Source organism: Pelophylax lessonae (assembly GCF_965119305.1).
Source record: "Pelophylax lessonae genome assembly, chromosome: 3".
Taxonomy (NCBI): Eukaryota; Metazoa; Chordata; class Amphibia; order Anura; family Ranidae; genus Pelophylax; species Pelophylax lessonae.
Genome location: NC_138770.1, coordinates 355,174,310 through 355,201,971, shown reverse-complemented (window position 1 = coordinate 355,201,971; position 27,662 = coordinate 355,174,310). Strand labels below are relative to the sequence as shown.

At 44.1% G+C, this 27,662-nt stretch overlaps 1 protein-coding gene across 1 annotated transcript in view; it reads left to right on the top strand.

The window, feature by feature from the left end:
* PHIP (PHIP subunit of CUL4-Ring ligase complex) overlaps positions 1 to 27,662 on the top strand; it is a 286,169-nt gene that overhangs the window by 101,202 nt on the left and 157,305 nt on the right. The window contains 6 exon segments of the mRNA XM_082249792.1: positions 1,253 to 1,478; positions 4,108 to 4,242; positions 11,287 to 11,470; positions 11,661 to 11,784; positions 13,191 to 13,331; positions 13,424 to 13,518. Coding sequence (XP_082105918.1) covers positions 1,253 to 1,478; positions 4,108 to 4,242; positions 11,287 to 11,470; positions 11,661 to 11,784; positions 13,191 to 13,331; positions 13,424 to 13,518 — 905 coding nt within the window.

Genomic DNA, 27,662 nt, shown 5'->3' with positions numbered 1-27,662 from the left:
AAAAAAAAAAACAAACTGAATTTTACAGATTCTTATATTTAAAGGACTCTGATATCGATCACAATTGTTAATCATTTATACATGTACGTATTGTAAGTTTGTTTGCTTGCATGTTATTTCATCCATGGTGGTGGGGGTAAGGTTTTTATGGTTAGTTTGTTTAAAGCTGTATTTGAGAGTTCTACGTTTTCTAATTCCATTTTGGGAAGGTTTGAAACAATTTTGTTTTGCTGGTGGGTATTTATTTTGTTTATTTTAATGAGCTAGTGCAGAAAGTTTTTTGTTACTATTCTAGAGTTACTTAAGCATCCTGTGGGGACATTTTTGTGTTTTTTTCAAAACTTTTTAGGCCTCATACACACTTAAGCACAAAAACACCTGTTTTACTGGAGTTTGACACTTTTTTTTTTTTTTTTTGTGTGTGTAAATGCCTCTCCATGTTAGTCTGTGTTCATGTGTTTGCAAGAGTTTAGAGGCAGAAAAAAAATCACTTGTGTGTTTAAGTGTAGAGTTTTTGCAGAAAAAAATGGCAAAAGGTGCCTAAATGAAGGTAAATACGCCTTAGGGAAAGGTACATTTTAACGCTTGAGCCTTTTTCACTTTAGTGACTAGAATAAATCTGGCTGATGAAATAAGTCCCCAAGCGTTTGACACTCCTTAATGCCCTTGCAAAAGCCAGGCTTAGTCACATTTTTGAAGCTGCTTTTCTCCTGCTAAGTTAAGTGTTTACTAAAGCCTCAGTGTACATGAAGCCTAAGAAGAAGATGGTCAGCTTTTGGGTTGAAATTGCCAGAGTGGCTAGTTTTGGCCAGATTATTAGTTGTTTGAATTGTACACCATTTGTAGTTTATTTACCTTACTGTGAAATGAGTGATTTTCTAATCATTTGGGGATCTTTGTATATCCCTTGCCAGACTCCTAGGCGGGGATGTAGACTTCCCTTTTTGTTTTTCTATTTTCTTTCTACTCACAAGGGTATAATGTCTCAATCCTTTACATTCAAGCTCCTTGATTATACATGTATTATACACTATATATTTTAGCATCCGATAAAAGCATGTGAAACGACCATTTGGGTTTGAAATATCTTGTCATTGGGGTCCCTAATTGAATCACATAGGTGATTTGTTAGATCTATTTCAAACATGCAAACCCTGTCTGAATCTACACGGAGTAGGTATTTGGGTGGGGCTGACCTTTAGAAATTAACTTTGTTTTTTTTTACTTCTGTTTCTCCGACTTTGATTTCTAGATAGCAGATCAAATGTTCTTTCACAGTGATTATCGGCCTCTTATTCGTGATGCCAACAATTATGTTCTGGATGAACAAACACAACAAGCACCCCACCTGATGCCACCACCATTCTTGGTGGATGTTGATGGAAATCCTCATCCGCCACGATTCCAGCGCTTAGTACCCGGCCGTGAAAACTGCAGGGATGAACAACTTATTCCTCAAATGGGAGTTACTGCCTCAGGTACAGTCATTCAAGTTTCAATAAAAATTTTGTGTAAGGGAATGATTTTAACTAAATTCTGCTAACCCCATCAACTTACAAGGCTGTGGCAGCTTGGGAGGAGGGATGGATTTACGAAAATTTAAGTACAGCAATACTTTTAATATTGCAAAGAAATTGTCTTAGGAATGTTAAAAATGAACAGTGTTTTTGGTTCATGCACATGCTTAACCACTTTACCACCGGAGGATTTTGCTGTCTTCCGTCCAGGCCACTTTTTGCGATTCGGCACTGTGCGACTTTAACTGACAATTGCGCTGTCGTGCGACGCCGTACCCAAACGAAATTTACGTCCTTTTTTTCCCACAAACAGAGCTTTCTTTTGGTGGTATTTGATCACCTGTGCGATTTTTACTTTTTGCGCTATAAACAAAAAAAGAGCGTTTATTTTGAAAAAATACCAATATTTTTCACATTTTTTTATATGAAATTCCCCCCCAAAAAAATTTAAAAATCAAATTTTTTTTAAATTTTTGCCCAATTTGTTTTCTGCTACCTATGTTTAGTAAAAAAAATCGCAATAAGCGTATTTTGATTGGTTTGCGCAAAAGTTATTGCGTTTACTAACTAAGGGAAAGATTTCTGTCATTTTTGGTGTTTTTTTTTTAACGCGTAATGGCGGTGATCTGCGATTTTTTTTGCGGGACTGCGACATTGCGGTGGACAGATCGGACCCTTGACTGACATTTTTGACACTTTTGGGGGTACCAGTGACATTTCTACAGTAATCAGTGCTATATATATGCACTGTTACTGTAAAAATGACACTGGCAGGGAAGGGGTTCATTTTATTGGAGAGGGAGGGGTTAATGTATGCCTGGTGCTTACTGACGTGTGGGGGGGGAGGTGACTGTGTGACAGAAGGACAGATCGGATGTCCAGCTATGCTGAACACTCCGATCTGTCAGTCCCTGTCACTATGGAGATCCGCCCGCTGTGTTTACATACAGCGGGCGGATCTCCAGACTCGATCCCCGACGATCGGGGCAGAGCAGCGGCAACCGCCGCTGCTCCTCCGCTGGCCCGACTCCCGCTGTGAATGAACACAGCGGGAGCGAGCCTCCGGCGGTGCGCGAGCGCCGCCCACAAGGGGCGGAGTCCAGCGACGTAGGTCTACGTCGCTGGACGGGATCGCGGCACTTTGCCGCAGTAGCCTCCATGTAAGCGGAGGTAAAGTGGTTAATCTAATTTTAAAGTAATTTATATAATATATTTATTCTCCACCAGATCACTGGTGCAATGTCCAGCGCCTGCAGACCTTGTGCTGGCAGACAGCTACCTGGGAGCAGGAAGATTAATGGACTGCGAGGACGCTCACCAGCACTCTCGCAGCCCATTGAATTACAAACCGGCAGCTGCAATGGCTGGCGGTACTTCTAGGCATTCATTCATATAATGCTGGGAATTAATGACTCAGCAGTGCAGGCCTCCGCCCCTATTCAAATAGTGACAGCGGGGAGAGGACCCCGGCCCGTTGAAATAAGGGGGGCAGAGCTGCAGATGCTCGAACATGTTACCGTGTTCCTCCCTAAAAGTGGGTGGAACGTGTTGCAAAAGTGAACTTACCCTTTACAGCGAAATTAAATTTTGAGTTTTTTTTCAATAACACACCTGTCATAATTACGTGCTCTGTGCAGCGATTTTGCACAGAACAGCCCAGGTCTTCCTTTTCTTAGGTCCCCTGCCATTGCTCCTGGCTTTCCCCCTTGAGTACTTGCCGCTCTCGAGGCACACAGTGAGGCTTTGCCCTGGCCTCCCACTCCCTCTTCATAGGACTTGGTTAACAGCAGCAGGAGCCAATGTCTTTCGCTTCCATCGGTCTGCCCTTAGCCGCTACTCCTGTGCACATTGCTGGATCAAGAATGGGCTCTGATAAGTAGAAGGGGGGGCTGGTGGGGGGGGGTGTAGGAATCCTAATCCTAAACACAGAAGGTGTATTTTTTTTTTTCTTTATACTACTACTTGTAACGTCCTCCGTTAGTTCCTGAACCTCTCCTGTCCCCCCCCCCCCCCCATCCATTGTTTGTAACAAGCAGTGCACATTAGTTGTGGTTATGTGCACTGCTCTATGCACACTACAAATCCCATAGTCCATCTTAAGAACGAGTAAAAGAGAGAGTGGCTACGTTCTTACATACAGGACGTCATGGAGTACGAATATAGCCGACCTCTGACAGGAAGTTGGATCATAGCAAAAACAAAACAGGAGGAGGCTGGGAGCAACAGAAGGTATTTTTACAGTTAAGAATACATATTTGAATAGTTTTTTTTTTTTTTTAATCAGAGTTTAGTATCACTTTACTGTCATGTGAGTATGGTTATATAGTTATTGTCTTGCTTAGTGTTACCAGGCTCTTTCTATGTTTTCATTATTTCTGAAAACTTTCTTACTAGGCATATAGTAGGTTTGGCTTGCATTATGGCTTAGTGTCAAAACCGTACATAATCTAATAGAGTATAATATGTAAACATGATAAAATATGTAATGTGCGGCATTTTGTAGTTATGTTGTATTCCATATTTGATTGTGCATAGAGGTTGCATAGAATATTAGCTTAAGATTTTTTAAAATCTGAATTTGTGATCACAGGTCTGAACCAAGTACTCAGCCAGCAAGCAAATAATGAAGCCAGTCCTTTGGACAGTCTTATTCAGAGGCTTCAGCAGGAACAAGACCAGAGGATAAATACAGGGCCTGGGAACACCAACAGTCGCATGGCAAGAGGCAAGTATTATTTCTAGACACTGTGCTTGAATACAATTTAAATCTACAGTGGCTTTCTGCCTACTTTAAACCCTTTCTCGCCTGCCCACAATAGTTGTACTGCGAGCACCAGCTACAGGCCATGTGACATACCTGCACATTGCCAGTACATGCACACTGGGGTGAGCCACTAGACGCAATGGATTGTGGCTTTGGGTACCCGGCAGCTTTGAGAGGCTGGGGTATCACGTAATCAATATGCGATCATGTTAACACAACGTTTACGAATGGGTTTCATTCATAACAGCTGTGCTTAGTATTGTGATTCTGTGATAGGCCCATAGCTACCACATAGTACCTAGTAATCACAGCTGTTATGCATGAAACCCATTCATGACAGTTCAAAACATTGCCGTTACAGTGATCATCACTGTGACAGCAAAGTGTTTAAAAAAGAAAAATCCCCGATCACCCCCTCTAAGAGTAGAACAGTGTCACTATGGTGACACTGAGCTACTCTGATCAAGTTTTATTTAATTTTCCATTAAAAATTTTTTTTTTCCATCTCCTTTTCATTTTTCCATTGTGACAAAAAATTACAACTTCAAAAACCCACCATGCCTTTTACTAAATACCTTAGATATCCCATAGTTTTCAGACGCTTTAACTTTCACACAAACCAATAAATATACACTTATTGGGACTTTTTGTTATACAGAAGACGGAGCAGAATACATTTAGGTCTAAATTAATGAAGAAATTCGATTATATTTGAGATTTTATAACCAATAGAAAATATAGTTTTCAAATTTCCTGCTTTTTTTTTGTTTTAGGGGGAAAAAATAAAAAAAACCTAGTCGTGACCCCCACCAAAATAAAGCTCTGTTTGTGCATGAACGCACAATTGGCGGTTAAGTAGGGGAGTCCTAAAGGGCCTAGTTATGAAAGCGGTAACATTTTTCCAAAGGTCAAGTGGTTAAACAGGAGCTAAACCCTCCAATCCTTAAAGCCAATGAAACTACCATCTTATGCCCCATACACACGTGCAGATTATCTGCAGACTTTTGTCTGCAGACTTACCTTTTCTATGTAGTGCAAGGGCCTGCCGGATTGCATACAAATTGAAAATGTTTAGGTTTGACCTCATATTATATGGTTTTGGTAAGTCTGCAGACAAAAGTCTGCAGATAATCTGCATGTGTGTATGGGGCATTAGTCTCGGTTTGATCTGCAGTTGCCATGACGCTGCACATATCTACAAAAGCTGTGACACCAGTCATTTGAATGGCCTTAGGTTCATCGCTAACCTAAGCACACTAGTAGCTGTAACCGTTAGAACAGCAATTAAACTTGTGAACAGACCTCCAAGCCGTGCAAAATTACCAAAAAGTGGTAACAATCCGGAGCACATAGTAGAAAATGTCAAGACCCCACTGCTGTACAAATGTCTATTTTTATGGGGCTTCCACAAAAGAAAAGAGAAACAAATGACTGACTTTTATGCAACTAACATTTAAAAAACATTTGTATTATGTATACCTATTAAAACCGACATAACTCCCAAAATGATCTTAAACAAAAAATACAGTGCATTCAAAGAGTATTTACAGTGCTTCACTTTTTCCACATTTTGTAATGTTACAGCCTTATTCCAAAATGGATTAAATTCATTATTTTCCTCAAAATTCTATATACAATACCCCATAATGACAACGTGAAAGAGGTTTGTTTGAAATCTTTGCAAATTTATTAAAAACAAAAAAACAAAAATCTCATGTACATTCACAGCGTTTGCTCAATACTTTGTTGAAGCACCTTTGGCACGAATTACAGCCTCAAGTATTTTTGGTTATAATGCCACAACCTTGGAACACCTGTTTTTGGGCAATTTCTCCTGTTCTTTGCAGGACCTCTCAAGCACCATCAGGTTGGATGGGGATTGTCGGTGCACAGCCATTTTCAGATCTCTCTAGAGATGTTCAATCGCTTTCAAGTCTGCACTCTGGCTGGGCCACTCAAGGATATTTGCAGAGTTGTGCTTAGGGCTGTTGTCCTGTTGGAAGATGATCCTTTGCCCCAGCTGAGCGCTCTGGAGCAGGTTTTCATCAAGGGTGTCTCTGTACATTACTGCATTCATGACTAGTCTCCCAGTGTCTACCACTGAAAAACATCCCCACAGTGTGATGCTGCCACCACCATGCTTCACTGTAAGGATGGATTGGCCAGGTGATAAACAATGCTTGGTTTCCTCCAGACATGTTTGCCATTCAGGTGAAAGAGTTAAATCTTTAATTTAATCAGACCAGAGATTTTTTTTTTCTCATGGTGGGAGTCCTTCACAGGCGGGCTGTCATGTGCCTTTTACTGAGGAGTGGCTTCCGTCTGGCCACTCTACCATACAGGCCTGATTGGTGGAGTGCTGAAGAGATTGTTGTTCTTCTCGAGGGTTCTCCTCTCTCCACAGAAAAACCCTGGAGTTCTGTCAGTGACCATCAGGTTCTTAGTCGCCTCCCTGACTAAGGCCCTTCTCCCCCGATCAATCGGGGGTTTGGCCGAGCAACCTGCTCTAGGAAGGGTCCTGGTGGTTCCTAACTTCTTCTATTTACAGATGATGGAGGCCACTGTGCTCATTGGGACCTTCAGTGCTGCAGAAATGTTTTCTGTACCCTTCCCCAAAACTGTGCCTCAATGCAATCCTGTCTCGGAGGTCTACAGACAATTCCTTGGATTTCATGGCTTGGTTTGTGCTCTGACATGCACTGTTAACTGGGACCTTATATAGACAGGTGTGTGGCTTTCCAAATCATGTCCAATCAACTGAATTTACCACAGGTGGACTGCAAGTTGTATAAACATCTCAAGGATGATCAGTGGAAACAGGATGCACCTGAGCCTGATTTTGAGTGTCGTGGCAAAGGCTGTGAATATTTATGTACATGTGATTTTTTTCGTATTTTATTTTTTAATAAATTTGCAAAGATTTGAAACAAACTTTTTTCACGTTGTCATTATGGGGTATTGTTTGTAGAATTTTGAGGAAAATAATGAATTTAAATAATTTTGGAATAAGGCTGTAACATACCATAAAGTGTGGAAAAAGTAAAGTGCTGTGAATACTTTCCAGTTGCACTGTGTCTGTGGGTGTATATGTTTTTTATATATAATGTAAAATGTGCTCGGTTTGGGGTGTCTGGATTCCACTGAAGAATGACTAATTCTTAAATAAGGGTTGTATTTAATTACAGTAGGGATAAAACTACATTACAATTTACAGATAAGGAAATGGGGTACAGGGAGCTAGACAGGGAAAAGGGTAGGGGGGTCTGTCTACTATCATACACACATCCTCACTGAATCTATCAGGCCAGGGTCCTTTTTATGCAGACTTGAGACCCTCACCCCAGCTGGGGGAGTTGGTAATCAGTCATTGAAGACAGTTGAATCAACAGTCATAAAAACTTTGTTCCTCTCCCAGGCTCAACTGCTGGCCAGGTGTGAGGGGGCAGTTGAATATCCTCAGGCGTCCCACTGGTTAGATAAGGACCTTGTGCATTGTTCTAGCCCTGTTTACTGCAGCCTGGCTGTGAACACTGTCATTTGTCTCGCATCAAAGTCCTTTCAGTATTGTGTGTGTGTGTGTGTGTATGTATAATATAATATATAAATATATATATATATATATATATATATATATATATATATATATATATATATATATATATATATATATATATATATATATATGTGTGTGTGTATATGAATGTACATCCCCCACATTTTTGTAAATATTTTATTATATCGTTTCATGTGACAATACTTAAGAAATGACACTTTGCTACAATGTAAATTTGGGCCCAATTCCTCATTTTCCCTCCCCGGTGTCATGTCACTCGTTTTACAACGTCCCAGGTGTGAATGGTGAGCAGGTGTGTTAAATTTGGTGTTATCGCTCTCACACTGGTCACTGGAAGTTCAACATGGCACCTCATGGCAAAGAACTCTCTGAGGATCTGAAAAAAAGAATTGTTGCTCTTCATAAAGATGGCCTAGGCTGTAAGAAGATTTCCAAGACCCTGAAACTGAGCTGCAGCACGGTAGCTAAGACCATACAGCAGTTTAACAGGACAGGTTCCACTCAGAACATGCCTCGCCATGGTCGACTAAAGAAGTTGAGTGCACATGCTCAGCGTCATACCCAGATGTTGTCTTTGGAAAATAGACGTATGAGTGCTGCCAGCATTGCTGCAGAGGTTGAAGGGGTGGGTGGGGTCAGCCTGTCAGTGCTCAGACCATACGCCGCACACTGCATCAAATTGGTCTGCATGGTTGTTCCAGAAGGAAGCCTCTTCTAAATATGATACACAAGAAAGCCTGCAAATAGTCTGCTGAAGACAAGCAGACTAAGGACATGGACTACTGGAACCATGTCCTGTGGTCTGATGAGACCAAGATAGTGTCAAGCGTGTGTGGCGGCAACCAGGTGAGGCACAAAGACAAGTGTGCCTTGCCTACAGTCAAGCATGATGGTGGGAGTGTTATGGTCTGGGGCTGCATGAGTGCTGCCATCACTGGGGAGCTACAGTTCATTGAGGGAACCATGAATGCCAACATATACTGTGACACACTGAAGCAGAGCATGATCCCCTCCCTTTGGAGACTGGGCCGCAGGGCAGTGTTCCAACATAACAACCCCAAACATATCTCCAAGACAACCATTTCCTTGCTAACGAAACTGAGGGTAAAGGTGATGGACTGGCCAAGCATGTCTCCAGACCTAAAACCTATTTAGCATCTGTGGGGCATCCTCAAATGGAAGGCGGAGGAGCGCAAGGTCTCTAACATCCACCAGCTCCGTGATGTAGTCATGGAGGAGTGGAAGAGGAATCCAGTGGCATCCTGCGAAGCTCTGGTGAACTCCACACCCAGACGGTTAAGGCAGTGCTGGAAAATAATGGTGGGCACACAATATTGACACTTTGGGCCCAATTTTAAACATTTTCACTCAGGGGTGTACTCAACTTTTGTTGCCAGCGGTTTAGACATTAATGGCTGTGTGGAGTTATTTTGAGGGGACAGCAAATTTACACTGTTATACAAGCTGTACACTCACTACTTTACATTGTAGCAAAGTGTCATTTCTTCAGTGTTGTCACGTGAAAAGATATCATAAAATATCTACAAAAATGTGAGGGGTGTACTCACTTTTATGAGATACTGTGTTTGCGTGTATGTGTTTGCGTGTATGTGTTTGCGTGTATGTGTGTGTGTGTGTGTGTGTGTGTGTGTATGTATATATGTGTATATATATATATATAATGTGTATATATGTATGTATGTGTGTGTATATATATATATATATATATGTGTGTGTGTGTGTGTGTGTGTGTGTGTGTGTGTGTGTGTGTGTGTGTATATATATATATATATATATATATATATATATATATATATATATATATATATATATATGTGTGTGGTGTTTCTATTTTCTTGATGACATCTCCTGCATTTAGAAAAGCTAAACACAGCAGTGCTAATGTGAATAAAGCCTAACACGTAAAATCTGTTAAGCTGATGTACTTATATAATCCCCAGCAGTCAATTTATTCTGTTTCTCTTTGTGAGATTTCTAGTTACTTGAATCTGTGAAACACCCCTCTCATGCAGCGGTCCTTTTAAAGCAGTAGTAAACTGAAAAGCTAACATTTATTTTATTGCAGCTTATCAATTCCTAGATGTGGTGGCATTAGTTTTCTTTTTTTAGGCTTTCTTTTTTTCACCTGGTGATCTGGTCAGTATGTCTGTTGTTCAGCAGAACAAGCTGTTACAGGGATGAGACAAACCATTTACTACTGACATTGGTGCTTACAATGATCAGCTCTTATTTATGTAAAACCTTTATCCCAGAAAGGTAAAGTTTTCTGTAACTGCTTATAAAATATTAGCTGGAGTTCAGCTTCAATTTGTTTTTCTCAATCTATTGGGTACAACGAACACTCCCTTCCCTCAGGCTAAAAATGCTGCTTTCCAAAGGTGCCCCTTGTGCTCCTCCATCCAGAGTGGGGCACTCTAATACAGGAGGTGTGTTACTTACCAGATCATCAGGTGAAAACACAGGGGGAAAAGGAAACAAAAAAAATATCTGTCACCACATCTAATGATTGGTAAGCTGCAATATTTTACGTTTTTTAGGCTTTTTTCTTCTATTTGCTTATGGTGATCCAGTCTTCAAGTCTGTTGCTTTTTTAAAGCACAAGCTTTCCAGCAGAATGTGTCAGACTACATGAGTGAGACAAACCAGTTAACACTGGCAGGGGTGGTCAGCTTTTTATTTTTTATTTACTTGCAAAACCTTTATCCCCAAAGGAAAACAAATGTTTGCTGTATCTGATTCAGTTTCAGCTAGAGTTTGGATTCAATTTGTTAGTGTATCTAAATCTGTTATTACATTTAACCCTAACCCCCTCAATTTCGTACTGATAATGTTGCTGTTCCCCCCTTGTGCTCATCCCTCCGGACTTGTCTCACTAATACATGAGGTGTGTTACTGGCTAAAATACCAGGTGAAAACAAAGGGGAAAAAAAGCAAACAAAACAGATGCAGTCACTACATCTAATGATTGGTAATCTGCAACAGTTTTTATAAGATGGTTTAAATGTACTCGGCAGGAAGGTGGTGCTAAAACGAAAGGATACATTGAACTGCATTTCTGCAGCCTCAGAGTAAGGGCCTTTTAGAACATGTTTACAGACCACTATATAAATATAGCTAGAGGGCAGCCAGGTACAGAAGACCAATGCTACGATGATCACCACTGCAGGTGGGCTGTATCCCATTTGAGTAAGTTCAAATACAATTGTTGAATAGATTTTTTGAAAATTAAAGGTTTTAGAACAGACATGTTTTTTAGACACATTTCTACCTCAAATACCCACAATGAATTGGCATCATGTGAATACAGCCTTTTTTTTTTTGCAGTTATTCTGATGTCTGGTCACCATAGTAATACTCTAATTAGTTCATAAAAATAATTTATACTGTAATTGTCTATGTAATCTCTGCAGCTTCAATCAGCTCAATTCCAGAAGTTCATTCTCCCCCAAATATTGGCTTAAGACGCAGCGGTCAGATTGAAGGTGTTCGACAGATGCATAGCAATGCTCCCCGCAGTGAGATGGCAACTGAAAGGGATCTAGTGGCCTGGAGTCGGAGAGTGGTAGTTCCTGAACTCTCCCTTGGAGTAGCCAGGTATAGTCTTTTCATAACTTGGTTCACACTTTGCTTTTTTTATTCAGAAGCTCTTGAACATCTATACACAGTATGTAACATTTTCAGTTTTTTCTTCAAAGCTAGCCTATGTTTTTTTATGGAAATGTATTCACAGTTTTTTATGTGCTTATACAACATATTGCTAAGTCTATTCTCATTCTGATCCTAGTAAACAGGAAGAATGGCGAACAGCAAAAGGTCAAGAAGAAATACATCTCTATAAAGCAGAAGAGAAAAAGAAAACCGTGCCCAATCATAGTGTAAGAGAAAATAAAGTAGCCTCTTGTTCAAAGGTGAGTCATTGGCTACACTGACAAATCTCTTCATAGTTTCCTAGGGTTAGGCCTGCCATAGATGGAGTGAATATCATTCCTGCAACCACGGATGTTGGCAGGTGAATCCCTCCTGCGGAATCATTATGTATTCCAGGCGGGAGAACACAGTGAATATTGCTGGTGGCTGTAACAGTCACTAGCAATAATCGCTTGTAAAATCCGGCAGGCTGCTTGCACTGAAGTTGTCCGGTTGATCAACTTGGGTACATTTAGCCTGCCCATACATGGGCATCAGCTGAGATTCGAAACGTCGATGGCCAGCTTTAGAACTCTGAATGTTATTTAGTAGTGTGGGGGAGTAAAAAATTTGTTTGCTCCCTGATGTGAAGTTCAGTTCTTTTTAGATTCTCCAATGCCCTTTGTCTGCCATATGTGTTGCAATTGCATCAATGTCTTTTTAAAGACTTAGGAATAACTGTATAAATGCTAGAATGGGGCTTAAAAGGAACCGAGATGCCCTACCTGCTGCTAATTCGCTGTTTTGTGTCTTTACCTTTTTGCCTTTACTTTATCTTATTTGTTGCTGATAATTCTTCTATGCAAAGACCACCTTTATAGATTACATATGCATACTTTTCTATACAGGTGCATTTTTTTTCCCCCTAAAGCTGCGTTCACGTGGGCGTTTGATACAAAGGAGATTTTGGTACCCGCTTTTTGCAGACACTGTTTTTAAGGGGGAATACCGGGCAAGCCATCCAAGCTTAACATATGGATGCCTCACTGGCCTGTTTTGTCAGCCATTGCATTGTATGGATCTGGGGTGTATCGGAGCTCTGAGCTGGACCAGAGATGGGCCTTGTTCTTCAAATACGTGCATAAAAACGAATGGAAAAAAACATGCAGATTTGAATAATTATTTGGGGCTTGTTTAAACCATGTGCAGACATGGGCGTTTTTTTTAAGGTAGGTCTCTGCAAAGGCACAAAGAAAAGAGTTGTTTTCTATGTGCTCTGTTCCCACCACAATATTTATGTAATGTGAGTTTTTTCTTCTGCACAGAAAAAATACACTATATCATGATATTGTGTTGAGGTGTGAACAGGGGAAATCGAAAACAATTGTTTTCTTTGTGCCCTTGCAGAGACCTATGTGGGAAAAATGCATGGTGTGAACGAGGCTTAAAATGTATGGTTTTGTTTGGCAGGGCTACACCAACACATGCAAGAGGCTGCCTTTGTTAGATGTAGATGAGCCTATATATATCTATACAGTTGCAGTTCTTAGGACTGCTGTACTATTTTTTTTTTTTTTTGATTTAGGAAATTAAAATTTGTCATACTACATAAAATGTTTAGGCGACTGATGTGTTTTGTATTGAAGTTGGAGAATGTTTTACTGTAACCTGCATTGTATGTATACAGAATCACACTGCTGAACTGTTACTTGAACCCGGGGATTTAAGAAAGCAGCTATCTAGCCAGCACAACTATCGCACTAGAGCTGCCCTGGAAGAGCCAGCAGGGACAGCAGAAGACCCGGAGAATGAAAATAGCTCCTCCGATGTAAGCATTTCATGTTGTACTGTTATTTTTCCCTTGTATTCTTTGGCTACAGTACACTCATTTTGTATTACTCGTGATGCATTTCTTGGTAGGAGGCAGATGCTGAAAGCGAAGCAATAGCTGCAAGTGGTGCAACATCAGATGATGAGGAAAAACCAGGTTGGAATAGTGATGGTAGCAGTTCAAGGTAAGTGACAAGCTGACAATTCTGACTTCGCCAATATTGCTTTACTGCAATGTATTTTTTTTCTTTTAATTTGTAAAGTTTAAAGTTCAGCTCCAGCCAAAACTTTTTTTTTTTTTTTCCCCCTATTGAGATTTCCCCTCACTTCCTGTTCTGATTACGGGGTGTAATGAGGACAGGAACTTGAGACATCTCTTTGGTATGGATAGTAACTTTATTTGAGTGGACACCAGTCAGGTTTCAATTTCTGTGTGATTCTTTTATTCTTATCACTGCAGCCTTTGATTTCCTCTTCTAGTGTCACCAGAATGAAGGTGAGGGGGAATCTTGCCAGTGAGAATAAATACCAAAATAAGAACATGACAAACATTCCCACTCTAACCCATGAAACTAACTTTGGTTGTAATTGGGTTCTAATGCATGCCCACGGCCTAGATATTGTAATCTAAGGAACATTCATGAAATTTCATTTAATTTGGGGTTGTTTGCTTCATTGGTCTACAGTACATTTATAAAACAATTGTATATGCTGCAGTTTAAATGTTAACGCCACCTTTAGGACCTTGTTACATATTGCACCTAAATTTAGGATATAACCTGGTGCCAAATGGCCCCTCACCCTCAAAATTGCTCCCCCACCGACAGCGTGCTGGGTTTCTTCTCATCCACAGAACCTTTCCAGCTGTACGAGGGTTCATCTGCACAGCCACATTATTCATTAACGGATCTCTCTGACTGAATGATGCGGCTCTGCAGTCAAACTTGTAGATCTCCACAGGGTACACAATTTTAATGATTGCTGCTCTCGTAGTCCATTGATACTTTCTCCAGCTCTCAAACTGAAAGTCTGTACCTTGGTATGGGCAAGGGAGCTGGAGTAAGAGTCTGCAGGAGCATTACTTTGCACTTGTGATCCATGCATCTGAGGGCATTTAGAATTCATTTACAGTTGCATTTGACTTGTAGTTGAGGAAGCAGGTTTTGCATTCTCATAGACTTGTATGGGAATGCTAAACCGATTTGAGAACAAAATCCCATTAACACAGGCCCTGAATAACTTCAGTACTTGCCTGTAGAACCCCTACATTACCAGCACATGTTTCAATTTGCTGTGATAAGTTTGGCTTCCAATTACTGTTATACAACACTGTACCCAAAAGATCTTTCTTTTGAAAGTATTTAACCACTTCGTATCTGGGCCAATTCGGACACTTCACTCCAACAAGTAAAAAACAGTTTTTTCTTTCGTTAATTGATAGACACAGCTCCTGATTCTTCTTAACCATTGGGTTATACTGCCCCCCCCCCCCAAAAGAATAGGACACTAGGCAGGAAAAAACTTGACTACGCCTATGGGCTGTCCCAGGGGGTATACACCCACACTCAGCTATAGGCACTCAGTTTTTTCCTGCCTAGTCAGGAGTAAGGACCTAGTTCCTTGCTGGGATCTCTGGTGCTGGCTTTTTTTTTTACTTTTAAATGGATTTTATCCTACCTTTTTGTTATTTTGTTCCTGTGAGAATGTACTATCAACTGCCGGACTGGATAATCTAGATCCAGAGGGTCCCCCCAGTCCAGCCAGCAAGTGTGCCCAGACCTCAGCTCTGCACTAGGTCGGCTGCGACATAGCCCCTCTGGACTGGGGCTGGCCTGCGATTTAAACATCTCGCAAAGGCGCATGCGACCTGGCCTTGGTCTTATTTGCAGCTTCCTCCTGGCCGACAGCCACCCACATCCCAATGGAGCGGTGGTTTGTCAGGAGCAGTGCCCATCCTGTTCCTGGTATGGTCAGTAGCTTCCCAGGGTTCTAAGAGGACCTGGTCTGACAAACCACAAGGGGTTCCTCTGCATGAAGGGGCGCCCTCACCCGAATCTGGGTTGGGGAATGTCTTCGCTGATTTCTGGGTCTGTGGATCTCTGGCACAGGTCAAGTGGGTCCACAAAGTCATTTGGTCCGGAAAGGTTCTTCCAACCTGCACTTGTCCCCAGATCGTTTATGAGGTCACTTTGGGGCAGTGCAAGACATGTTACATCATGTGGGGTGATGGTTCCGGCTTCGGAATGTTTTCAGGGGTTTTACTCCTACCTCTTCACAGTTCTCTGGAAGGAAGCAAGGTACATCCAATTCTGGACTTCAAGGCGCTAATGACTTTCTGCGGGTACAGAAGTTCCGAATGGAGTCTATTCGCATGGTAGTGGCGTCCCTACATATGGGGGATTTTCTCGCTTCTATCAATTTCAAGGACGCCTACCTTCACATTCCAATATGTGCCGGTCACCAGCGCTTCCTCCGCTTTGCCGCGGGCGAGGAGCATTATCAGTTTGTGGCGCTTCTGGGGTCTTCACAAAGTGTTGGCCCCGGTGCTAGCATTGTTGCGTCAGCGGGGGATCCTGGATGATCTTCTGCTGTGAGCAGAGTCTCCAATTACTTTGCGATTTCTGAGGAAGTTCGGTTGGATTCTGAACCTTCAGAAGTCTGCTCTGGTTCTGGTCACAAAACTGGCCTATCTGGGTGGATTTGGCCTCAGCCTGAATGTTGCTTTCTCCAGAAATTGCAGGAGGCAATTCTGCTTCCGTTGTCCAGCAGATGGTCATCCCCCTGGGCTTGCATTCGGGTACTGGGCCTGATGGTGTCTACCTTCGAGGTGGTACAGTTTGCGCAGTTCCACACGAGATCTCTGCAAAAAGAGTTTCTGGTGAAATGGGACAAGAATCCAAAGTCTATAGAGGTGGCTTAGTTCCCTGGTAAATCGTTTTCCCCCTGCACTGGGCGGTTGTCACCACGGATGCCAGCCTGTCCAGGTGGGGAGGCGTCCTTGGCACAGCTTGTGCTCAGGGGGTCTGGACTTGGAAAGAGTCCAGACTGCCGATCAATGTACTGGATCTCTGAGTGATCAGACTTTGTCTGGATCATTAGACAATTTGTCTTCAGGGGTGTCTGGTATGAATTCAATTGGACAGTGCCACGGCCGTGAACTATGTCAATCACCATGGGGGGCACAAGAAGTGTCCTGGCGGTTTGGGAAGTAGCTGGCATTCTAAGGTGGGCAGAATGATCGTTCCAGCCCTCTCTGCTGTACACATTCTTTGGACGGTACAGAGGTTTGTGGCATGGTCTCGGGATCCTCTGGCCGATGCTGCAGATGCATTAGTGGCTCCTTGGCATCAGTATCGTCTGATTTATGCCTTTCTCCCTCTCAAACGTCTGCCAAGACTCCTGTGCAGGATCGAGGCAGCAAGGGATTCTTGTCTTTCTGGGGGCTCCAGACTGGCCTTGTCTTGGTACACTGATCTTGTACAGCTGGTTGCCGATGCTCTTTGGAGACTGCCTCTCAGGGAAGATTTGCTGTCCCAATGACCAATCTTCCATCTTGCTTTACAGTCGCTGGCTTGCCTGTTGAAAACCAGGTGCTGAAGGATAGAGGTTTTGAATCGGTGATTCCTACACTGTTGAAGGTTAGAAAATCTACCTCTAGGAAGATCTACCATCGTATTTGGAAGACGTACGTTGCGTGGTGAGAGTCTTTTGGGGTTCTCCCTTGCTCCTTTTCGGTGGCTCAGATCTTGGCTTTCCTCCAACAGGGGGGGGGGGGGGTGGTTGAGCAGTGTCTGGCTTGGGTACCATCAAGGGCCAGTTGTCCGCCTTGGCGGTTTTCTTTCAATGTCCATTCGCCACACTTTCCATGATGCGTACCTTTATCCAGGGAGCTTGACATTTGGTTCCTCCAGTGCTGTCTCCATTACCGCCATGCGTCCTCAAATTGGTGTTGTCAGTTATCCAGGAATCTCCTTTTGAAAATATCAGAATGTTCCCCTGCTTATGTTGTCCCAGAAAGTGGCCTTTTTGGTGGTTATTACTTCTGCATGCAGGGTGTCGGAGCTGGTGGCGTTGTCTTGTTGTTCACCTTACCTTACAGAGCCAAGCTAGTTCTTCGTCCCTGTCTGTTGTTCCTTCCAAAGGTCATCTCTGATTTCCATTTGAATGAAGACATTGTGTTGCCTTCCCTATGTCCCAGGCCAAAACATCCTAGGGAAATTGCTCTGCATTTCCTGGATGTGGTTCTGGCAATCAGGGTTTCCCTGGCAGCTGGGGAGTGTTTTAGGAAGTCAGATTCACTATTTGTATTCACGGACCTCGAAAAGGGTTAGCCGTTTCTGCTGTGACCATTTCCACATGGATCAGACAGACAGTGATTCAGGCCTATTAAATTATGGGTCAGGTTCCTCCTTTCCCTGTTAAGGCACACTCTACTCGGGCGCTTAGTGCCTCCTGGGCCTTCCGCCATCAAACAGCATTAATGCAGGTTTGCAAGGCGGCCATCTGGTCGTCTGTGCACAATTTTACAAAGTTTTGTAAAGTGGATGTGTTGGCATCTGCAGGTGCTTCTTTTGGCCGCAAGTTTTTTCAGGCTGAGGACCTGGTCCTCTTTGAGGGTGTATTGTTTTTTCAGGTGAGCTCCAGTTGTTTATGGTTTAGCTCCATGTTACCTAGTTGGCTATGGTTAGCCTTGGGAATTTTTTCTTTTGCCGTTTTCCCCGCCCTCATTTTTAACACTACTTTGGAACGTCACAGTGGTTAAGAAGAATCGGAAGCTGTGTCTGTCAATGAACGAGAGAAAATGGGATTTTTGACTTACTGTAAAATCCATTTCTCTGATGTTCATTGATGGACAGAGCACCCACCCCTCTGTGGAGTTATAATTCTGATACTGCTTGTAACAAAACTGTGACTATAGCAGAAAGAGGGAGTATACCCCCTGGGACTGCCCATGGGTGTAGTAGCCAGAAGTTTTTTTCTGCCTAGTGTTCTACACCTGTAGGGGGGCAGTATAACCCAATGGTTAAGAATGACAAGAGCCGTGTCTGTCTGTTAATGAACATCAGAGAAATGGATTTTACGGTAAGTCAAAAATCCCATTTTCTCTTTAATGTCTTAACATGGTTTGGGCTGTGGGAGTTTACCTTTCAGCTACCACCTCTTTAGGCTATCAAATTCCCTCTTTGTACCTCTCAGGGGTTTACGTGGAAGGCTCCCTGCTTTTTAGTTCCACCATTCACCTCATGGTTTAAAGCAGGGGCCTCCAAACCTTCTAAACAAATGGCCAGGTTACTGTCCTTCAGACTTAAGGGGGGTCGGACTGTGCCCAGTGGGATTTGACAACCCTTGATAGTTGTATTTTGAGGGAGAAATAGTTGGTGTCAGTAGGAGGAATAGTGGCCTATTTTTATTTTTTTGTCCGTGAAAGGCATTATGCCTCATTGTTGGTGTCAGTGGAAGGAGTTATGCCCCATTGTTGGTGTGTCATTAGCAGGAATAATGCCTCAAGGGCTGGATAAAGGCAAGCAAAGGACTGCAGTTTAGAGACCGCTTGTTAGGATAGGGTTCCTACCTTCCCTGTTAAGGCATGCTCTGCCAAATCTGTTAGTCTTTCATGTTTTTTTTTTTAGTGCCTGGCATTTTTAATCTCAGATTACAAGGCTTCCGCCAATGTTTATTGTGGCTTTTACCCCTATTTTTTTTTTTTTCCTTTCATGTAATGGCCTCCAGGGCTATCCCGAGCTCTGCATAGCAGCAGCGGCTTTTAGGGGGAGTCAAGGAGGCTGAGGACATCAAAACAAAATGCAGGACCTAAAGAACTCCTCTTTGCCTTCTGCATTCTCTCTAGTCTGGCCGGGTCACTTGCCCATGTGCTGTAAGGCCTGGTGACCTCACAAGCAGGGAGGAGCACACTGGGAGCGAGCGGCCCCGACAAGGTGGTCATCATAAATGGTCAGACACCAGAATTTGGGTGGGTTAATCTAGGATTGGCCTTGAGCCCAATTAAGGTAAGGTTTTGGCCTTGGCTCTTCTTTCCTAGCCCTATAGTCTTCACGTTCTTTTGGGGTGTACCCTTGTGCAAAGTCTCTCATGTATTGTTCCACTGGTTAAGACTCCATGGGACAACAACTTGGTACTTTCTGCATTTATGAAATTTCTGTTTGATCCCATCCGGGATATTCTATTTAGTCCTCCATCGGAAGCTTATTTTTCTGGTTGCCATTTTGATTCTCAGAGTTTTGAAACTTGCTGTTCTTGTAAGAAACCATGGCTAATTGGTTTTTACTGCCTCAGCTGTCCGTTTTACGCAAGGTGGGTTCTTTGTTCTGAATAAAAACAAAAAGTTACAAATTAAACCATTCATATTGTTATCCATTGTGACAAAACAATAGTGCAGATTCTATTATTCAGAAACTTGTATCGGCTCAAAGGGCGAGCAGGGAATTTGGATCTGGGTGACTCCTCTTGGCTGTTGGTGTAGGAACGAGGTCCCTGACCTGCCACACTTTTCTAATCTTTTCTTCCTCCTCAGGAGTCTCACTCCACTATGCCTGTCTGCCTGCTTGCTATCTCTCAGGAAACTGTTAGCCCTTCTTTGTTGCACATCAACCAGGACATTGTGTTTCTGTTACTTTTGTCCTAGGCCTCATATGTTGAGGGACAAGGCTCTCTAAACCTTGGATGTGGTTTGTACTTTCAGGTGTTAGCTGATGTTTAGCAATGCCTGCCATTTGTTGTTCTTGAAAAGTCAAGCAGCTTCCATCTCTACTATTTCTACATGGTTCTAAATGCATACTACTAAGAAAAAGTGAATTTAGATTACTGGGTGCAGTGGGCAGCTTAGTCAACCTCTGGTGCCTGTTGGACTACACAATGGTATTTAAGAAAAAAAAAAAAAAAACTACATAGCTGCTATAAATTTAAAATGAAAGAACCTCTATTAAAATTGATCTTGTATATTGTCTTTCTACTGAAACTGAATCTCTGACTTAAAACAGTAGTATATATAAAAGCAATCCCTCCAGCGGTGCGCTGTCATTGTCTCCATCTTCACCCGGTTTGTGGGCTCCGGCTGTTTGAATGGCCACGCCGTGATGTCACTACTGCGGCATAGTACACTGGATTGACCGCACATACACATTCAGTAAAACCTTGGATTGTGGGCATGATTAGTTCCAGATACATGCCTGTAATCCAAAGCACTCGTATATCAAAGTGAAATTCCCCGTAAGAAATAATGGAAACTCAGATGACTCGTTCCACAACCATTTACTCATAAGTACTTCAGTTTATAGTCCATCTAATCCATATAAAAAGATTATAGCAATGTGATAGGTTGTGTAACCATATGTATCACTAACTCATTTAATCTACTCGCCATTACCAAAACCTGGCTTCATGAATCCGACACTGCGTCTTCTGCTGCTCTATCCCAAGGTGGTCTTCTCTGGACTCACTCCCCCAGACCCAGTGGACGCAAGGGAGGGGGTGACTGGATCCTTCTAGCCCCGCATAGCACCTTTCAGGTACTTCACCCACCTTCCCTCTCTGTCACACTCCTTATTTGAGGCACACTGCATTCATCTTTTCTCTTCTGTTTCTGTAAGGATAGCTGTTATCTACCGCCCCCCGTTGACTAGTATCAACCTTTGATGACTTCTCTGCCTACTTTCTCTCTTCCGAAATTCCCACAATCATTCTCTGCGACTTCAGCATCCTTATTAATACAAACACTCCTGCCACTTCCAAACTTCTCAGTCTAACCTCCTCCTTTGAACTGAAGCAATGGATACATGCATGCTTCTACTCACTCTGAAGACAATATCCTTGACCTTGTTTTCTCCCACCTATGCACTCCATACAACCTCTCAAACTATCCTTTTCCTCACTCTGATCACTACCTTATTCCCTCTCCTCCACCTCCTCTCCCTCCAACTGCCAACTGCCTTACAGTTACCCGTAGAAACCTATGCCATCTCAACCCTTCTCTTCTCTACTCTGCTACTGACCACCTCTATGACAAAACCGCACCCCTGTCCATCACCAACCTAGCCACTTCTGTCTACAACTCTTCACTTTTAGCCTCCCTGGACACACTGGCCCCCCTCACTACATATCGAATCAGGCCCCGACCCCCTTCAACCTTGGCAAGCAGATAACACTAGAAGTCTGAAAAAGTATAGCCGTGCTCTTGAGCGCCTATGGCGTAAAACTAGGTCTCGGAAAGATTTCAACCAATATAAATCTGCCCTCCTAAAATACAATTCCAGTCTCCACACTGCCAAGCAGACCTATTTTATCACTCTCATTAACAACTTATCCCGCCCCCAGCAACTCTTCACTACCTTTATTTCTCTACTTCGTCCGGCACTGCCTCCACCCACTAACTCACTCACTGCCCAGGAGATCGCCAACCACTTCAAAAAGATTGATTGATACAATTCATGAGGAGATCTCTGCTGTTAAAATACCTTCCATGCTTTACACTTCATACCCACAGGGGCAATCACTACTTCCCTCATTCAACTCCACCACTATAGATGAGGTTGCTAAACTACTTACTAACGTCCTTGCTAAACTACTTACTAACGTCCACTTAATCACCTGCCCTCTGGATCCTGTTACCTCGCAAATGCTACGTTGACCCTCTGGCTCTATTCTACACTCTCTAACCCACATCTTCAATCTCTCCCTCTCTTCAAGCCTCTTCCCCAACTCTCTAAAACATGCACTAGTCAGCCCCATACTTAAAAGGCCGTCACTGGACCCAACCAATCTTAACAACCTATGCCCTATTTCCTTGCTCCCCTTTTTATCCAAACCCCTTGAACATCTGGTCTACAACCGACTGAGCGACCACCTTGCCGAGAATTGCCTTCTTAATCCCTTTTGAGTATGGATTTCAGCCTCAACACTCCACAGAAACTGCTCTCCTAAAACTAACAAACAATCTAACGGCCAAAACCAATGGACGCTATTCTCTATTCCTACTCCTGGACGTTTCTGCTGCCTTTGATACAGTTGACCACCCCCTCCTCCTCAAAAAAACTTCACACCTTTCGTCTCCATGACTGTACTCTTCACTGGTTCTTTTCCTACTTATCTAACTGCACCTTTAGCGTTACAATTCTACTTCCTCCTCTCCTCTTTTCTCTGTTGGGGTCCGCCAAGGTTCTCTTCTTGGACCTCTCCTATTTTCAATCTACTCCTCCTCTCTGGGTCAGCTGATAGCCTCCCACGGCGTCCAATACCATCTCTACGCTGACTATGCCCAAATCTATTTATCCACCCCTCAGCTCAGTCTCCTCATGTATAACTAATTTACTATTGGGTATATCAGTCTGGATGTCACACCACTTCCTCAATCTATCCAAAACCGAGCTTATAATCTTTCTTCCACCACGTGCCCCTTGCCCTGATTTCTCTGTCAATATCAATGGCACAACTATTAGCCCATCCCAGCATGCCAAGGTCCTAGGTGTTGTGCTGTACTCTGAACTCTCCTTCAAGCCCCACATCCAGTCACGGTCCAAATCTTGCCGCCTCAACATCCAACATCTCCAAAATACGCCCCTTTCTAACCAATGAGACAACAAAGCTCTTCACTTCCTGGTCATCTCGCGCCCCGACTACTGCAATTCTCTTCACATTGGCTTATCTCTATCCCCTCTTCAATCCATCATGAATGCTGCTGCCAGACACATCCACCTTACCAATCAGTGTCCGCTACTCCTCTCTGTCAATCCCTCCACTGACTTCCGCTCACCCAACAAATTAAATTCAAAATGCTAACAACAACTTAATTTGCTCCTGCGCTTGAGGGGTTGTCATGCGACTTGGTTGCCTGGAGATACGACTCAGCTGTTATGGTCGTCGTTCCAGCTGTGCTGCCACTCTCAACAGGTCGGGGAAATCCAAATTAAACTCTAAAATGAAAACATACAGAGGGCGCACCAGCCTAGCGCATTACCTTTAAAACAGTTTTTTTCTCTTACGTCCTCTGACAGTCGCCGCCCACTCATACAGTCTGCACTTCTGGGTATTGGTCTTATCCACAGGAGTAAGCTAGGCATAAGATTTTGTTAGAAAACATTCACAAAACCTTTGTATAGACACACCTACAGGGGGCTGTCCCTCTGGTCCAATACCCCCATCTAGCAGCATTCCCAAATCAGTTTGTCTTTGCCTAGCATAGGAGTAGGCTGGCATTTCCCTGGCTGGGGCTGCAGTCTCAGCCTTTTTACTTCTTATTATTTTTTCTCTCTGAGAAAGTGTTTTTTCTTTTATAATAGCTTTTTATTTGTTCCTGCGCTTAGTTAGTCGGACTTCGGAAGACTACATAGTTTGCGGGCTGGGAATCGCACTGGTTATCCTAGGGCCTTATGGAATCCCAGCCTGCCATCGAGCGTTAGCAGGCTATGCGTATGCCCATGTCCCTGTCCTCAGGGCAGAGCCTGCGAAGTAGCTACTTCGCCTGGGATGTCTCAACTACGGTACGCTGCGTTTGGCTAGCGTCCTTTTCGGCTGACGGCACCACCACCCACAGTGGGAGGCTTCCTGTCCCAGAGCGGTACCCACGTTTGGTTGGACCGGTGAGTACCATGCTACCCCTCTGTCTATGGCAATTGTCTGTCTGGGTGTGTATGTGGGCCCTCTGTTTATGGGGGTGGCAGTGCACATGGATCTGTGATATCCCCCTCATGTCTGTCAGTGCGGTCCCTGTGTGTCCCTTCCCGGCCCCTGCGAGGGAGCTATGGCGCTGTGTGGGGTGCTGCAGGGATCCCTGATGTCCCTGAGGTGCTTCGGCAACTTTTTGGGGGTACAGACATGGTGTGTGGGGGCTGCGATCGGTGTAAAACCGCGGGGCCGCCATTTTAGGTGTGGGTAGGCTGTTTGGCCTCATTGTGAGGGCAGCAGCCATTTTCTGCCACTCTTTTGGCGCCCTTTGGGCGCTATCTTTAGTGTGGGCCCTATGTTTCTTTATGTGAACAGCGGCAATTTTCCTGGAGCCTTCTCCATAGACTTGTATTGGCAACCATTTTCTTGTGGCTCAGAGCTGTGTTCTGCCTCTAGTGGCGTGAGGTCACTTCCTTTCTTCTCACAGGCAGATCGAGCTGACAGCGTGTGACAAGGTATAGGCACACTTTAGGGGATTTTATGGGGTTTCCTGGGCTGCATTCCTGCTGGCTTTCATTCTTTTGCAGTTTTTAGTAGCACAGGCTTTGTTCCTCATTGCGGTGCATTTGCAGTGGGAACCGCGGTAATCGCCGATTTTAAAGGGCCAGCCCTTTTAAATTCTGAAGACGCTAATATATGGAGTCCCAGGATAGCAAATTCCCCCCCTGCTCTGGTGGAGGTTTCAGGTACTCCTGAATCCTCTGCTATAGTCTCACTTACTGCTGCGCTTGCGACTTTAGCGTCAAAAGTGGATTTGTTAATGTCTGACCGGGCTTCTAGGAAAAGGCCCAGGTTTTCTCTGTCTTCTAATTCAGAGCCAGATATGGTTGCCACGGACAGTGTACCCCCTGAGGGGTCTCAGTCCTCTCGGTCGGATGTGGAGGATGAGGATTCCACCTCCGGTTCAGCAAGAGAACTCGCTGCTATGTCTGCTCTTATTAGCGCTGTGAAAGACGCGCTAAATTTAGATGATGAGCCCCACCTGTCGGATAAGCGGTCTTCCTTTGGTACCCGCAAAGCCCAGAAGTCGGGTCAGGTTTTTCCCTGCCCCGCTGAGTTTCACGAGACTGTGAATGAACAATGATGCAATTTAACCACTTAAGCCCCGGAAGATTTTACCCCCTTCCTGACCAGGGCCTATTTTGCAATTCGGCGCTGCGTGACTTTAACAGACAATTGCGCGGTCGTGCGACGCTGTACCTAAACGAATTTGAGGTCCTTTTTTCCCCACAAACAGAGCTTTCTTTTGGTGGTATTTGATCACCTGTGCGATTTTTTTTTTTATTTTATTTTATTTTTTTTTTGATCATGCGCTATAAACAAAAAAAGAGCGTAAATTTCGCAAAAATAACTATTTTTTTTATATGAAATTCCCCAAAAATATGTAAAAATCAAAATTTTTTTTATATTTTCGGCCAATTTGTTTTATGCTACATATGTTTGGTAAAAAAAAATCGCAAAAAGCGTATTTTGTGGTTTTCGCAAAAGTTATCGCGTTTACTAACCAAGGGAAAGATTTTTGTTGTTTTTTTTTTAACGAGTAATGGCGGCGATCTGCGTTTTTTTTTTTTCTTGCGGGACTGCGACATTGCGGCGGACAGATCGGACCCTTGACTGACACTTTTGGGGTTACCAGTGACATTACTGCAGTAATCAGTGCTATACATATGCACTGTTACTGTAAAAATGACACTGGCAGTGAAGGAGTTAACTGTATTGGAGAGGGAGGGGTTAAGTGTGTCCTAGGGGCGTGTTTCTAACTGTGATTGGCTGTGGCTACTAGTGTAAGAACCAAGATCAACGGTCCTACATAGTAGAACCGTCTGATCTCCATTTTTACACAGGGGAGACTGACAGGCGGCTGTGTTTACATTAGCTGCTTGCCATTCTCCTGCTCTAACGGACATCGGGTCCCCCGGGCGCACGCGCGGGGGGGGGGGGGGGGGGGGGGTGGTTCCGTGACCGTGCGGGAGCGCGCTCCCTAGAGCCTCACAGGCTAGCGAAGTAGCCCTACGTCGGCAAGCGGTTGAAGCACAATTTTGTGGGGCTCAAGCGTTTTCAGTACCTTTTTATTACTTTGCGGTTCCGGTGCATTCGTGCTGGACTGTGGCTCCTAAGGTGGACCACACTGTGTCCAGGTCAAATAAAACCACTTTAATGCCCGCGGAGGATTCTTCGGTGTTTTAAAGACCCGGCTGATAGGCGGGTGGAAAATCTTACCCGCCACATCTACATGGTTGCGGGTTCCTTAATGAAACCCATGTTCGCTTCCATAATGGTCTCTCAGGCTGTTGTGGAGTGGGCCAAGGTGCTTAAACGCACACTTATTACTGACTCCGCCCCTCCTGCTACTCTGGAGATGGTGGATCAAATTATTCAGGCTGTTCTATACGTATGCGACGCCGCCCTGGATGAGGCCCCTTTAGTCTCACGCCTGTCTGCAGTTGCTGTGACGATTCGTCACATCGTTTGGGTAAAAAGCTGGTCGGCCGACCAGTCTTCCAAAAAGACAGTGTCTGACATCCCTTATGCAGGGAGTCGTCTTTTTGGGGACTCTCTGGACGAACTGGTGAAGGGGGTCACTGGGGGTAAGGGCACGCTGCTGCCCTAGGTGTCCAGGGGAAGATCCTTCCGCGGTAAGCTGGGCCCTTCATTTGAACCTAACCAGGGTTCCTTTCGTGCCTTCAAGGCACAAGACAAGGGTAAGTCCTTGAAGGCCTCTGGTGGCCAGAAGAAGTCTTGGGCGGCCAAGGCTAAAGCCGCCCACACGGGCACGGCGGCCCAGTCCACCTCGACCTGAAGGGGCGCCCTCACCCTTTACAGGGGTGGGGGAACGTCTGCGCTGTTTTCCCGAACCTTGGCTGGCCAAGATTCAGGACAGGTGGGTTCAAGAACTCATTCGGTCAGGGTAAAAGGGCGAGTTTCGATCACGCCCAGCAGACAGATTCTTTCCCTCAAATCTTCATTTGACCCCAGATTGTTTCCGAGATCTCCATCGGGCGGTTCAGGATCTCCTCGCCCAGAGGGTGGTTGTTCCGGTGCCACATCGGGACAGGTTTCGGGGTTTTTCATCCAATCTGTTCACAGTGCCCAGAAAAGAGGGCAAGGTGCGTCCGATTCTAGACTTAAAGTTTCTGAACCGCTTTGTGCGGGTCCAGAAATTCCAGATAGAGTCCCTCCGGTTGGTGGTGGCATCCCTGAGTCCAGGGGTTTTCCTGGCTTCCACTGACCTCCAAGGATGCGTATCTACACATCCCTATATACGAGGGTCATCAGAGGTACCTCCGATTCGCAATTGCGGAGGAGCATTATCAGTTTGTGGCGTTGCCTTTTCGGCCTCGCTTCGGCTCCAAGGGTTTTTACCAAAGTGTTGGCTCCTGTTCTTGCCTTGTTGCTGGTACAAGGGATTGCCATCCTGGGGTACCTGGACGATCTCCTTTTTAAGGTCGAGTTCCAGTACCACTCTGTTGTGCAATCTGTCAACCGCGGTTCAGACGCTCCAGGAGTTGGGGTGGACCATCAATTTTCAGAAGTCGACATTGTCCCCTTCTTTTCGTCTCCTTTACCTGGGGATGATTCTGGACTCCTCCCAGGCAAAAGGTCTTTCTTCCAGGGGACAAACTCCGGACTCTGCAGGATGAGGTCACGTCCC